The sequence below is a fragment of the Lichenostomus cassidix genome, chromosome 5 (assembly GCF_008360975.1).
Source record: "Lichenostomus cassidix isolate B80296 chromosome 5, HeHo_3.0, whole genome shotgun sequence".
Lineage (NCBI taxonomy): Eukaryota > Metazoa > Chordata > Aves > Passeriformes > Meliphagidae > Lichenostomus > Lichenostomus cassidix.
The window spans coordinates 7,565,608-7,580,718 of NC_139486.1; the positions used below are offsets into that span (position 1 = coordinate 7,565,608).

At 36.2% G+C, this 15,111-nt stretch overlaps 1 protein-coding gene across 4 annotated transcripts in view; it reads left to right on the forward strand.

The window, feature by feature from the left end:
• The window catches only part of NUDT14 (nudix hydrolase 14), a 59,569-nt gene that overhangs the window by 25,421 nt on the left and 19,037 nt on the right, over positions 1-15,111 (forward strand). For 2 of the 4 annotated variants that reach the window (XM_085061179.1, XM_085061180.1), the window contains one exon: positions 2,344-2,387. In XM_085061179.1, the coding sequence (XP_084917305.1) occupies positions 2,344-2,387 (44 nt within the window). The other 2 variants (XM_085061183.1, XM_085061181.1) reach the window with 2 other exon arrangements.

Genomic DNA, 15,111 nt, shown 5'->3' on the forward strand with positions numbered 1-15,111 from the left:
AAATAATGTTCTGTAGAAAGTGCTTTACCTGGGCTTAGAAAATAGAGAATATAAATTTTATTTTCTGATTAATTTCTTTTTAGGTACTAAGTTCCTTCTTTTACTTTCTGCTAAAGATGACGTGCACGTCTGTGAGGTAGATTCTGTTAATAGAGCTCATCCTTGGGAGGAGGTCATTCAATGCTGATGGATCCCATCTGTATGAGGATGATTCTCCAGGGTGTAATTTTCCTCAGCTATTTGAAACCCTCTCATAAGTGCTCCAAAGCGATCAGGTTCTATAATTTGCAAAATGATGGCAAGAGGAAAGAGCCAGGAAGATTGTTGCTGGGATTGTATGTTAGAATGCAGGACTAACAGCCTAAGTTAATGCAAGGTGAGACTTGATTCAGGCTTTTTTGTCCATCAGCTGGACACCCACACTTCTCCAAAGTGAACACTGTGAAAGAAGAATGGATGATGTTAGCACATCTTACAGTTTGGGGCAGAGGAAGGTTGAGACTAGAGAAACAATATGAAGTTACATGCAGAAGACATTATCCTTGGTCCACAGTTACCCAGCTCATTTGTGTTAAATGGAAAATTGCTCAGCAATCTGCTACCAAATCCCACAAATACCTTGCTTACAGGTAGAAATAAAACTACAGAAAGATTGAGCTGACCTTGCACATTTAATACCTTAAATTATCTTACCACACAACACAGCCTATGTTGCAACTGTGTGTTGTATCATAGCCCAATCAAAGTTGTTCCTCTGTCTCTCACCAGGTGGAATGAATTGGATATAGATTCAGCTTCGGAAAGAATGGCTTTAATATTTCAGTTAACACTGAGAATTTGCTGTCTTTATTTCTCTTTCAACATTATATTGCATTTAAACAATGACAGGGCTTCTCCTGTAGTGTACACTTTCAATTCCTTTTGGTGCTAACAGAAGGTATGTGCAGACACCAGTGGAAGCATGGATTAGAGTTTCTCTTGAGGTGAACAACTGTTTATAATTAGAGTTGTGGGAATGAAGAAAAACCCAGCTAGCAAGCAAATAGCCCCTCTTCCAAAAAGCTTGGTAAACTCATAAAGCTCAGGGGCTTAATCTCTGAACCAGAGTGCTTGTTATCTAATCCTCACCAGCTGTTGTGTACTTGGTAGCCATGACATCTGTAATAGAGCTGAAGGGCCTGTCTATATTGGTTGGCACCTTTACCCACCAACTGAACTTGATTCTTCTCTCATTGCTCACATTTACCTGCTTTAAATCATTAACCAGTTGCTCAGGGTTTGATCACCCATTTAACCATACTTTATAATAGAAGTCAGGTGCTGCTTTTTACATTAAGCATATTTTAGGTATGTAGGTCTTCAGCAGGTCTCACTTTTGCGTTGCTAATAAGAAAAAGGTATCAACCACAAGAATGTCCTCTGGTTTTATACTGATTCCTAACATAGACTTAAAACTGACCTGGGAGTGAAATCTCTTCAGTTGTATTTGAGCTGAAAAATGCCATCACACTTCCAGTAAATAAAGAATTATATGCATCTCCATTAACTGGTGTGTATGAATTGCTGTAGGTAACTATAGAAGGTAGAATAAAAATGTAAGCAAGTGTGTGTGTATTCATTATAACTGTGAAAGAGTGGTTGTTTTCAGAGATCGCTGTCAGCTGTGCTGTAGTGGATATCGTTCTCGTTAAGCTGGCAGAGGATAGAAATTGGCCCAGCTTTAGAAAATCAGCCATTTTATGTCTCCCAGTTCTTGAGTAAGTGCTGTGACTTCAAGCCTACTGTGGGACAGTGCCCTTAGCACCACCAGCAGTGCAGAACAGCTGCTGTGTAGAGTGGAGTGTGACCCTTTCATGTTAGGTGTGGATAAAACTCCTATTTTAGGCCTTATAAGGGGTTAGAGGGAAGGTGTCTTGTTCCTGGATGCCACGTGAGTTTAGTTAGGAGGTAAGTGCTGGGCTGTTCTAAAGGTAAGACCATTTCTGGACATAGAGGAACATATCTGTGGGTTATTTTAGTGGTTAAAGTGTGGCTGTTTATAGCTTCTTGGTGCCTTGAGTGGTTAGATTGGGCAGCTGAAATTGATCCTGGGCTTGAAGACTACAATAAACTTGTGTTAGCTGTCATGACAATATTGTGAATCTAAGATTTTGAACTCTCCTAAGACAGTTCTCAGTGTCTGTAATACTTACTATCAAAATCCAGAATAGTGGCCTCATAAATAAAACCAGCTATACTGAGTTTTCAAAGAAATACCTCTTCAGTTTTGTTAAATTTCATTATAGTAATTTTTTACTTGGAGTTTATTTGACTGATGGGAGTTTTTACTCTTTTTTTCCTCAGAACGGCACTAAGAAGTTCTGGGATTTTATGAGGACACATGACAGGTAACAATGGAATCATGTTAATTCCCATTGTCTTCATGTTGGATTTCATACTTTATTCTCTTTCATTGGTCAAGTGTTGTTGATGTTTTTTTCCTCCAATTTCTTCTTCATTTCTCATTTCTTGTGTAACACTTGCAGGTGGTTGTCTACTGTGTAAGACAGAATTAGCAGAAATTTAAAAATCTCCTCATGATTTATTATGTTTTCAGTAAGTTTTGTCTGTGCTTTACTGTTCAAATATTAGCATTACAACACATAATTCATTGTACATTTTAATGATTACATAGAAGATGGAACTGAAAGTTTGGATTGTATGAAATTCTCTTTTTTGTGTGGGAATATATTACCTTAAGGAAGGACTTTCTTCTGCCTTTCCAAATGTATTTCTCCAATCAGGCAAGAAAAGCAATTAACTCCTGACTTTAGAGATCAGTTCATACAAGATTATAACAAACAAGGTATATATGAAACAGATCAAGTCTCAGTATTATTAAAAACTAAAATATTTATATGTATTTTATAAAGTATTAATATTTAATCTGCTTGCTGAAAATTCAGGTACTAGAAGATAATAATGAAAAGGAAGGATAACAACTTTTTCCAAGAAAAAGCTTTTCTAAGTCTATTAAATGTAAATAATGTAGCAAAACACTACTGGCAAAAGAAATTATAACATAATCAGAACCACATCAAGAGATGTGTTTTTCTTGTGTATTAAAAAAATAAAATCAGTTGCCTTTTGGAAAATTCTCCTCTGTTGGAATCTTCTAAATCCTTACATGAGTCTTTTTGTGACATGAGTCTTAATATGTTTTGGTACCTGGAAGGGATACAAAATTCTAGCAACACTTTTTATCTTTATAAAGATTCTGAAGGTAAAATTTTCAGGAAGACTGGGAAAGTATTAGCTAGATTAAAAATGCGTGTACTGCTTGAGAATGAGGACAGAAAAGGGAGTGATATTTCAATACTGAACTTCACACTTGCTTTTGGAATTTGCCTGGAAGACAGTTCTGTCTTTGCACTTTGTCTGTCCATATGGGCATGTTCCTGAATTTATGATGGCAGATACAAAGGCTGAAATGATAATTGATTGCTGGAAATTTAATATATGCCCATTCAAGCAAGTGAATCCAGCCTGAAGTCACAGTGCTAAGAACATGACTTCCAGATGAATTTGGTTGACTATTTTTGTTTAAACTTCAGTTTATCACTGTGTGATAATGTGTGAATATATGCAACTAACCGAGTGGGGTAAGTATTAAAGGATCAGTTTTCCCTGAACTTCTTGGGAACAGTATTTCTGAAGGACTTTTGTGGACATTTTTAAAATAGTTGAGAACATAACTTTATAAAAAGGCTACGGCCACATGTCATGCCAGTCATCTCTGGTCACATAACATTTGTTAGCTTCAGATGTACAACAGCTGCCACCCCAACTTATTAGTGACTACTGTTGAACTGCGGAATGTCTAACGCTCTTTCACGAGGAAATTCATTGCAGCTTCTGATACCAAAGGTAGTAATGTGAACTTTCTGCATAGGAAATCCATGGGTTTACATAAATTTTGTTTGTGAATATGAAGGCAATTGTCATCAGATAGATTAGTCAGATACAAAATCGCTTATAATGCATTAAAGCTCTAAGTTTTTCTGTATTTTAATAGCTGTGATGCTTGTTATATGGAAAAGTCATGTTAACTAGTTGCTGAAGATTTTAGAGGGCTCCATGCTTAGAGAGGTCTTAGAGGTTCATTACTGTTAATGAAGGACAAATATTGAAGAAGAGCAAAGGCTTCTGGGACATGTATTCTGTTGGTCAGGATTTCCTAGTGTGTATGTCTGGAAGATTGTAATGTTTTCCGCAATTAAGATCCTTTTTCCATAATACTTTTTCATAAGTATTCATAACTTATTCCTTATGAAAGTAGGTAGTTAGTTATGAATAGTTATTGTAAGACTGTTAAATGCTACAAGTTTTTGTCATAGGGCTTTTTACCTTAACTGAGCATGTTGGAATGCCTGATCTGTAAAGAACATGTATGTAATATATTTATATAAAATTGATATGTATAATGAATTTTGTGATGATGAATAAAAAAAACTGTGTAATCATACAAAACTAGATATTGTGCCTAAACCATGTCTTTTTTTTGTCGTCCTCTTTTGTCAGCACAAGTAAACATGCTTAAGACTGACTTCCTTGCTGCATGACAGTGAACTGAGAGCTTGTGTGCTGGGTTCCTTTGGGACCCCAATGTTCTGTCTCATTCCAAATTAGGTCAGTGTAAGCCAATATTTAATAGATTTGTATCAGAAGATACAGGCAAATATTTACCAAGAGACGTGAAGTTATTGTTGTAAAAATATATTGTTTCCAACTGTTCAGATGAACAGCTGATTAAATTATACAAAGACAAAAACACAAGGACTGCAGTAGTCACTTCATTTGCCTTAGGTGTGAGTCATCTTTTAAAATCTCACTATATATTGCAAGGTCATTTAACCATATGCAGGCTGGTGTCATTCCAGCACAAGTTAAAATAGCAGAATTGGTATTACTTTTCCTTTTCTTCCTTTTCTTTCTTTTAGTTACTACAGATCTGGGCATGAGTCTACATTATGTGGTTCCAGAGCTTACTTAAGATCAAGACCATTCAGAACCAGAGTTATCAGTCCTGAAGTCACCTCTGTAATTTATGTTTAACAAAGAATTGCTTATTTCCAATCCCTTCCTGCCACTTAAAAACAAAAATAGTATTATGCAATTTATGACTGTGGAATCTCCATCCTTAGAAAAATCCAAACCTTGACTGGACAAGGCTCTGAGAAATCAGGCCTAACTTAGAAGTTAGTTTGACTTTTAACAGGAGGTTGGATCAGATGATCTCCAAAAGTCTCTTACAACCTGAAGGTTTCTATGATTTTACAAGGATATTAAATGCTTAATGAGTGTCACAGTTCCCATCTGAAAACTCAAAAATGTGCAAACTTATCAAGAAATTTTTCCATTTCTAAGCCATTTTTCTATTAGAAAATACTGAGCTTACTATTGTTCTTGTGCTGTGGAGTTAAAGTTATGTTAAGCTTTCTTTGAAACATGCAAATGAATATTATTAGAGCTCGTTGTAAGGTTTTATTGCATCATTAGAAACAAGGTTGAAGTTTACTAAAAATGAATGAAGAAAAGTAAAAATCCTCGATTACCTCTTCTCTGTTGTAATTATTGAACAAGTTTCTAGAGGTGGTGCTCCTAAGCGTTACATAATTCTGGCCTGTTGTGTTAGGCACACAGCAAAAGGTGCTTTCTGCAGTTATGCACTGCTTACTTTTCTAATTAAATGTAATTTTCTCTTTAATACTCAAGACGATGTGTTTGGTCATTATTAAACATATCCTGATGAAAATCAAGCAGAGTGCAAGCGATGAAAATTTGGATACAAGGTGTATTTCAAGATTCTTTTTAGACTTGGGTCTGTCAGAACTGGTTAGCAATTTGTGGGGGTGTGATTTGCGGGCTGAAGAGCTGTTAATTTTTTTTAAGGACTCTGCTTTTAAAAATAAAAGTCTTTATCAGGAGAACATTTTTCTTCTGCAAATTTGTGGTGATTTTCTGTTAGAAATAGAAACATAATGAATTTTACAGAGTAACCATTGATACCTGTAACAAAAAATTATTCTCTAAAACCAGACTCAGGTTACAGTTATATTCTCCCTCATCCTAATTTTGCTATATTTAGTACAGTAAGAACCTGAAATGTAATACTTAAGTTCTACATTCATCTACTTTATAAAGCAATAGACCACATTCGGTTCAGGTTTCAGCAGCTCCCCTTAAACAGATTCAAGGCTTTTAAAAGGCATAATTTGGGAACAGATGAAGGTCAGTGTACAGTCATGTGCTCCCTTCTGTGCTTTGAGTAATAACCCTTGAGAACAGGGACACAACTGTACCTTTTCCTAGTTGACAAAACAAAATTATGCCTGCTTCTCTATTTGAAAGAATGAAAAATTCACTGTAGGGTTCACTGCATTTAAAAGAAAACAAATTTCAGGAGACTGAATTGTGTGCAAGAAAGTTATGCGAGTTCCTCTCAACTCTGAAAATATCATGTGATGAGTAAAAAGCTTTTGGACTAAAAAACTTGTAACTCTGCATGTGCATTGTACCCCATTCATGCTGTGGTTTTACACAGCATGTATGTCACAGTGACTCAGCAGTAGTTCCTGACTTTAAAATTCTTAATGAAAAAAAAAGTTTATTATTATATTCCTGCCTTATAAAATTTGCTCATTGTTTTTGGTTTTTTTGGTTTTTGTTTTTTTGTTAAGTAAAGAGATTAATTTGTTTCACATTTAAAATAAGTTAGTTCCTAATCTAATTTGCTTCCTCAGAAAAAAAACGACTTTACACTTTATCTAATACAAAGACAACTGAAAAGTTGTCAGGAGTGAGTTTACAGGGTGAAGGAAACCAAGGCAATCTCCACCTTGGCAGTCCTGGGGGCAAACAGGAAGAGGTTCTTGAGGCAGGTCAAAAATGGGCATAACTCAGGAGGAGAAGGTGAAGTCATCCAGGCTCTGTGCTCTGCAGTTACCTGGCCGAGGGCAGAAATCAGGAGTGTGGCTGCCCAGGGGAGTGAGGAATGTGACCCAACAGCTGCTCCAGGAGGTGGCTGCATCCCAGCTCTGGCCATGAGAGCCACCCAGGGATGGTCCCCAGAGCCAGGCAAGTGACCTGCAGGAGCCATGGTTGCTATTCTGGCTCAGTGGCTGTAGCAGGCAGCTATGGAGACAGGGTGGAAGTCATGTGCCCTGACCACATTATAGGAGTGGATTAAATTCCTTCTCCTATTTCATATGCCAGATCATTTGGGCTTTATGGAAACTTAATCCTGTATGTATTTTTCTGGTTTATGTCCTAGTGTATTATAAGACACCATAAAATTTAACTCAGATGCTTCTTTTGTGCAAGAATTATCACAGTAGCTTTAAAATACAGGTTTTTAACATCCTTATAGGTAAAAAAAAAAAAAAAAGCTTTTCTTGGGTGGCATGTGCCTTTTACATGCAAAGATGTGCTGTTGTTCTGTAAACCTTGTCTGCCTTTGTAATGTCTCCTCCAGGGTGTCAGTGATGTGGAATTTTCTTGATTATCTTCAAAGATAATGCAGAAGATAATGCACTGTTTAAAATCAACTGTGGAGGTAGTTCAACAAACAAAAATGATGAAAAGTTTGGGGAAATAATAGCTGAGAGGAGGTAATGAAGGCTGGGCATGTTCTTGCAAAGGATAACATGACTGAGGAGAAAAAATATCACTTTATCACAAAATGTAATGAAATGTTACAGAGCAGGCCAGAATCATTTAATTTCATCAGTAATCAATGACAGAATGAGAAATTATGTATGGTGAGGAAAGTATTTTTTAAATTAAACACTAATAAACTGTTTTTACCAATAGGCAGTAAGACAATCCAGAAAGGCATGTTTTGTAATCAGTATCATTGAAAATGTTCAGGTCTAGGCTTGATATCTGTCTATCAAGGATGCTATCAGGATGATGATAATTTTCCTGGTATTAGAAGGAAAAAATGTAGTGGCCTATAAATTTCCTTCAACCTAAGTAATTACACTATTTGTTTGCATGTGATATTTGCAAATAAAATGCACTTAATGCTGTGTTTTTTGTTGTTCCTTTTTTGAGCTTTTTTTAGTGAAGACTTGACAGATCCTCTGCTTTTGTGCCAGGAATTCTGCAGGCGTATTTACTGTCTTTTAAAATGAGTTACTGTGTTGTTACCTTAGGATCCAATCTAAATAAAAGCATGGGAATGAGAGAAACATTACTGTATTTGATGATGTAAAATTATCAGAGAGAAACATGAAATCATAAGCCAAATTTTCAGAATCTCATTTCCTCTTTATAAGCATGTGATATGAAAGCATCTTATAGCATATAATCTCTTCTCTGCTGTATCACTGAAACAGGGTAAAAGAGCAGTAAAATCTTTATTGAAATCATTGCTTCATTGGGAAGTTAAATATTTGCCTAATTTTAAGAATAGAATCCATGAAAATTCTTATAACTAAGCAGGTGCACAAGAATTTTGGCTGGTTAGTCATAAATTTCTAAATACAGGTTTCTGTTGTCCAGATTAGAAAGATCTTGGTGTTTTACAAGTTTAGGGATTTAATTTTCTAGTGTTTCCAATAATATGTAAAATAAATGTTTATTCTCTTATGGTTACAAAAATCAAGAAAAGTCTTTGCTCTGCTTCCAGGTGATTTTGAAATAAATTTGTTTTGTGTGAAGGGTGCCAGGAGTTTGTACATGGCCTAGAGATGGTAGCATGATCATGGCCTGCATTTGGGATTGGTAAAGATAGTCTTGGGAAAGCTAGGAAATGTTCTATAGTTGGAGTGCCTGTGTTTTTAGAATTTTAGCTGAAAATACCTCTTGGAAAAGATGAAGCTATTGAAACCGTTATTCTAAAAATGGAAAAATTGGGGAAAATGTGAACAACTATCAGTTTCTCACTGATGGTACTGAGAGTGTGCAGTTACACCTGGCAAAATGTTGTGTTATTCACTTCTAGTTGGATTTTGGAAGGTAAGAAATAAAATTGCTGGTTTTCTTTACCTTAGTGCAGAACACTTGAACTTTTTGTTTTGTGAACTGTCCTTGAAACCTGATGTTGTTTTAAACTTTGACTTTTGCCATTTCAGAACAGAATGGAGTCATACTTAGACCTTTTAGATGGATTATTTATTGGTCTTACTATAAGATAGCATTTATAAATGGCAGTTTCACAAATAATTAGGAATTGGAACAAAAGCCCATCAGGCTCTGACATCTGTTGCACATAATGCCCACAAAGCTGTATTTAATCAAATAAGTTAGCATAAAACCTGAATTTATTTATTAAAATATTTTGTTGAAAGAATCCCATTGAGATGCCATGTGTCATTTCCAAGGGTATCCTGGGATACTGGCCAAAATATGACACTTAAGAAATGTTATTGAGAGCAGCGTGCTTTGATGTCTCATTTATTTTGCAGTTGAATTTTCTTTCTGTTTTTTGCTTTGTTATATGAAAATAGGTTGGTGAGAGAATTGTGTATTCCAAAGAAGTTGTCCTGGTCATATTCTCTGGCTGGGTACAAATTGCCATTTTACAAGTAGATATAAATTATGTTTTAAAACATAATATGGGTTTGTTACCACTTCTTAGCTCATTTTTACGCTGGTCTGATGATTAACCAAACATATGCTTCCTGCTTTATGGTGTCATGAACAACTTCCTGCTGCAGTTCAGTTTACTGAAACCAATATTCCTTTTGATTTTTTCCAAAGTAAAGTTTATTTTCTTAAGCATACGTGGCTCACCACTTTATTCTGGGTTTATTTAGTATTAAATATTTATGTTGTGTTGGAGAAAGCATTCAAATTTCGTCAGAATGCAGAAGTCTTTTAGACGTCTCTAATTATCTATTGCCAAATCCACTTTATCTGTGATTAGTATGAAAGGGTGAATGTTTTTGTCAGGAGCTTATAGCTTTGCTTTTGTAATAGGCTGCATTTTAAGCAGCCAATTGGATTGGTGTTGGCCTTTGAAAGATGCAAAATGCTTTGAAGGAAGACTTTAAATGAACTAGTAAAGATTGTGCAAGCACACACATTTAATCTCAGGACTATCTGCATTATAGTTAAAGCTCTGGGAGACTAAAGGAATTGCACTGGAGAATAATCAAAGGGTACAGCTTTATTACATCTCTGTTCTGAAAATGAAGGGGCTGTTTTCTCTGCCTTAAGTTCTGAGTGCTGTGCTGATAAAAGGAAGAAGACAGTGTTTTAGGCACCACATTATAAGTTTTCAGGGACAAGTCCAGCTGTTAAATGGGTGGTTAATTTGAATACAGAAGTGGCACAGGGGCTACATACAATTTTTTCTTAAGGACATCAAAAATGGGTTTGAAACAAGATGAAGTAGACCATCCTGAAGGATGACTCCCCCTAGAGAATTCCTTATGAATGCTGGCTCTCAAACAAGTTTAGGTAGTTTTTGATTGTCACTTTAAAATTGAAAGCATAGTCATTTTAATTCTAACAAGAACAGGACATGTGTTCACAAACATGAACGTGGTTGTGGGGAGACCTCCCAGCACCTGCCAGGATCTGAAGGGAGCCCTCAGAGAAGCCAGAGAGGGAATGCCCCAACCCTGGAAGTGTTTAAAGCCAGGTTGGATAATACCTTGAACAACCTGGTCTGGTGGGAGATGTCCCTGCCTGTGGCAGGGGGAGTTGAGAGAAGGATCTTTAAGGATCATTAAGGTCCAATTCAAGCCCTTAACATTCTATGAAAATACTTTAATCCTGATCTGAGGTGTTTCTCAAACACAGTGTTTTAAAAAGACTAGATGGCATTATAGTCTTGACATGGGAAACTATGAATAATCAATTTGTCAACCCTCTATGAACAAAGAAAGCCAAGTTAATATTCAAGAAGAAAAAAATTATACTTTAAAGCAAAAACAATTATGGGACTTCTAAATTATTTATTTATTTATTTTCATACTTTTCATCTAGCATGGTTCATAAATCTTGACATTTTCTCCTTTATGAGTTATGTGGGCAAAAATATGAAATGTATGTTTTATATTCACATGCTCTCCAGCAGAGATGAATACATCTCTGAATACTTCTGTGGTTGCACACTACATTTGATTATTTTCTTCTGATTTTATCAAAGGGATTTTTAAAACCAAATATCTGTTGAGAGTCAAGGGGACTGATTAAATCACTTACTTGCTTTTATTCCTGCATGCCATTTTTGTGTCTCCTTTTGGAATCTGCCATTCTTTTTTCTTTGTCTTCTTTGAGAATAGTAACTGAAATGCTGCAGACTCTGTATTAATAGTATTGCAGGGATTTTGGTAGTTTGGTTTGGTTTGTTTGTTGTGGTTTTTATAAAATCATACATCATTAGTTCCTAAAATCTCCCCCATGGAGCTGAGATTATTTTTGTAGGCAGCACTTACCAGTAATTCAGGCTTTAAACTAATTTTGAGATACTTTTTAACCTTTAAAAGTAGGTGAAAGTGGCTGAGGTTAATAGCTGAGAAGTCCTGGCTTTCAATGTTAATGCCAGTCTTTTTTTATGTGCTTTATCTTCCATTATTCATTTCTGCTCACAGTTTGTGTGCCACAAATATACTCATGCTTGACACAAGCAGCTCCTGAGTTGCTCTTACAAGGATTTAAGAAAGGTCAGTTTCTTTGCCTGTGTTACCTCATCAATTACTTAACATATTAGTATGTTAGTTATTACTACAAGATGGTCATTAAAAATCCTCATCTCCAGCCTTGAGAGTCTTAGTTTACTGAAAGAAGTACAGGAGAGTCTTTGGGTTTTTTTCACTTTTACAAATTCACATTTGCAAAGTCATCATTAAGGCCACGTCTAAGACTAAAGAAAGGCTGAATCAATCTTTATTTATTAAAGGATTTTGAAAGTTTGTCTCAAGAAATTAGTAAATTTCAGCTGTTGCTTGTGGATTAACTTCAGCCCAGGTTAACAGCTGTCAAATCATGAAGACATTACCAAATTGATGACTACCTGAAAAAATAAACTATAATAAAAAGAAAAGAAACAAAAACAAAAAAACACTTTCAGACAAAAAAAAAAACCCAACAAAAAACCAAAACCAAACCAAAAACACAACCACAAAAAAACTCAAACCAAAAAACAAAGCGCCCTGATCCCCAAACCCCTTCCTTCAGCTATTAGAGCTCCAGAAATACATGTTTTAAGAAGCTGTGGCAAAGTTCATTTGCTGATCTTAATGGCTAGGATGTATTTCAAAAGAATTAACTTTGCATGGTCCATATTTGTGTGTGCACATTTTAACAGGATGTCAGTTTTCATCTGTCCCCAACCTCAGAACTGCTGTGGTCAAATGCTGCATTTCTTGTGTTGCTCCATGAAACAACATCACCATCCTTTCTCAGGTCTGAGAGTGTGAAGTTGTAGTATTTCTAGCTAAATGTCTGCTGAGCTGGAATATCACAGAGCATCAGTTACTGTGATTTCAGTTAATACAGAGGTGTACTATGTTGGGGGAAGGAAAAATGTAGAAGTAGTTTTCTATGGCACACAATGGAGCCATTTTCTGAACTCTTCTAGGAGGTGCTTTCAGCTGCAAAGGTTGTGTTCAGGTGGATAGTTCCTCTGTTGATAAGAGCCTTAAAGGTGGAGGAGGAATTAAGGTTCTGCACTTCTGTGTTGCAGTATCCTTGGGTCAGCTGTCTGTAATTTTTGCTCATTGACTTAGACATTTTAAGGAAGTCAAATATCCATCTGAGAATCCTAACACCTATTTCAGTCAGGGTATTTTTGAAGTTTAAATGATTAAATGCTGCGTGAGAGCCTTGGCTGAACAGTTGGAATCCCTTTCACAAAACATTATGTTAGGTGCCAAGACCTGACACACTTCAACTGCAAACTTGAGTACAATAACAGCTCAAGTACAGGTTTGCTTCTCATTGCAGGTAACATTTTAGGTGCATATCTTTCTTAAAATATTTTAAAGCTACTCCAATTTTTCCTGTATTTATAGAAAGAACAATATTCTACATCATTGCACAGTAAGCTCTTTACATGCATGCTTTCTTTGGGCAAAACTACTGTAATTAGAGTGAGATTTATTGTATCTATAAAGTGATTGGGAGCAACTGCAGTGGGAAGTTGAGGAGGGGTTGGGCTGAAGGCTGAGCTGGTCTGTGGTCTTCACCAGCCCTGGGAGACACTGTACACACCCTGTCATCTCTTAGGAAGTTCTTTCTCTGGTTGTTGTCCCTCATGCAGCTACTGACACATGGTGGAGGAGCCAAGTTTCCTTCACTGGTCAGTGGCGTTTGCATCCTGACCTCTCCTTTTACATCTCTGATTTCCATCAGAGTCACCTGCTGAGGGAATAACCAGCAAAGATACACGCCTGTGGAATATGGTAAAAGTGGTAATCTGCCACAAAAACTGTAAAGATTAGCAGGTCTAAACTGAGACAGTGCTTTCTTAGTGTAGAGGTGTAGCTTGTTTTAAGGCATGGATGGAAGCTTGGGACTTACCACGATCCTTTTATATCTGGGTGTTCTTTTCCTTTGTAAAATATAACAAAAAAGTGGTCTTGTGCTCCTGTTTGAGACATGGGTACATGAAGCCTGTTGCTACATTAGGAACTTTGATATCCATTTTAGATTAAATCCTTGCCTAGGAATACTTCCTTTTTTTAGGAAATGGGCCTGGGCTTTTTTTTTTCTTTTCTAGTGCTTCTTTGTGTTTTTTCCCAAATGTACAGCTTTGTCTTCATTTATCTTCTGTATCTTTTAGTTATGGAGATACTCACAAAAGTCCTTGTAATGTTTTAATTTTTTATTTTACATGTTTACTCTTCACTTTAAAGCTGTATAAATAATACCCTAAAATAGGTCTGGTTGTAATATTTTAAAGGGAATTGCCTTGAAACATCAAATACCTCTGTAATACCCCCTGGTGTGATATCACTGAAAGATGTATTTGGTCCTGTTAATGGATTTGTAGTAGTTCTTTTTGGTAGCCTGTATCATGGGTAAAAATAGCAATCTCACATTAATCTTGTAGTGAATTCTTTGTATGATGATTTAAAACTGCAGACAATAAATGTTTTCCTTATAGGCCAGACCAAACATCTGAACCCACATATGTGGGTCATTGCAGACTTTGAAAACTGAGGCTCCTCCACTTAGCTCAGTTGAACTGTCTTGCTCTAACTTTGTGTAATGCTCAAATAACTGTCCTGAATCCAACCTTCAGGGGGTTTTCAAAGTGACACACCTGGTGATATGTGGAAATATTTCATGTTGTGTTTGTTTCTTGTGAACAAAGAAACATGGCATTCCCAATGTTACACCCCTCTTAAGAAGTTTCAATTCTGAACTTTCTCTTCTATGACTCTCCAACTCTGACAGGAAATATTAAAACTTGTGTGTGTTGTGGTTTGTTAAAAAATGTAAATTTCTGCTCAAAATTTTGTCAGTCTCTCAGAAAATTAGAAGTAATTAAATAGAAAGTTCTACAGATTTGTGCCATTTCTGTACCCTCTCATCTCAAGATGGTGTGAGAAGCAGACAATTGTAATAACTTGCTGCTACTCCTTTCCAGCTAATTTGATCTTGTTCCTTAATTCTGACAGATTGTTTTTAATTTTCCCATCTGTTCCATAAAAATCTCAAGTGATTGACTCCTAGGAAAAAATAATGTCTAATAGCTGAGCCATTTTTAATGAGTTGGTATGAGTTATTTAATGAGACGTACTGAAGAAGGCAAGCCAAAGGAAAGACTGGGCCTGGGGTGGTGGATGTAAAGAAAGGTAAAGGGCAACCATCTGCTTCAGGAAACTTCTTTTCTCTTCATCAGCAGCTTTAGGCTGCTGCTGTCTCCAGTTTCAGGCAGTGCCCATGGACAAAACAACAAAGGTTCAGTAGCAGTAATTCCTTTTCCCCTTTTATTTAGTGCAGTGTCTGCCCTCAGACAGTGCTGCTTTGGGAAGAGCAGCAGACATAATGAAGAAAAAAAATCAAAGAATAAAAAATAATATTTAAGTAGCATTAAAAATATTATGGTCTGTGGTTTAACTTCTTAATTTCTTCCAGCAACCTAGACAAACTCTTGGATTTTCCAGAAAG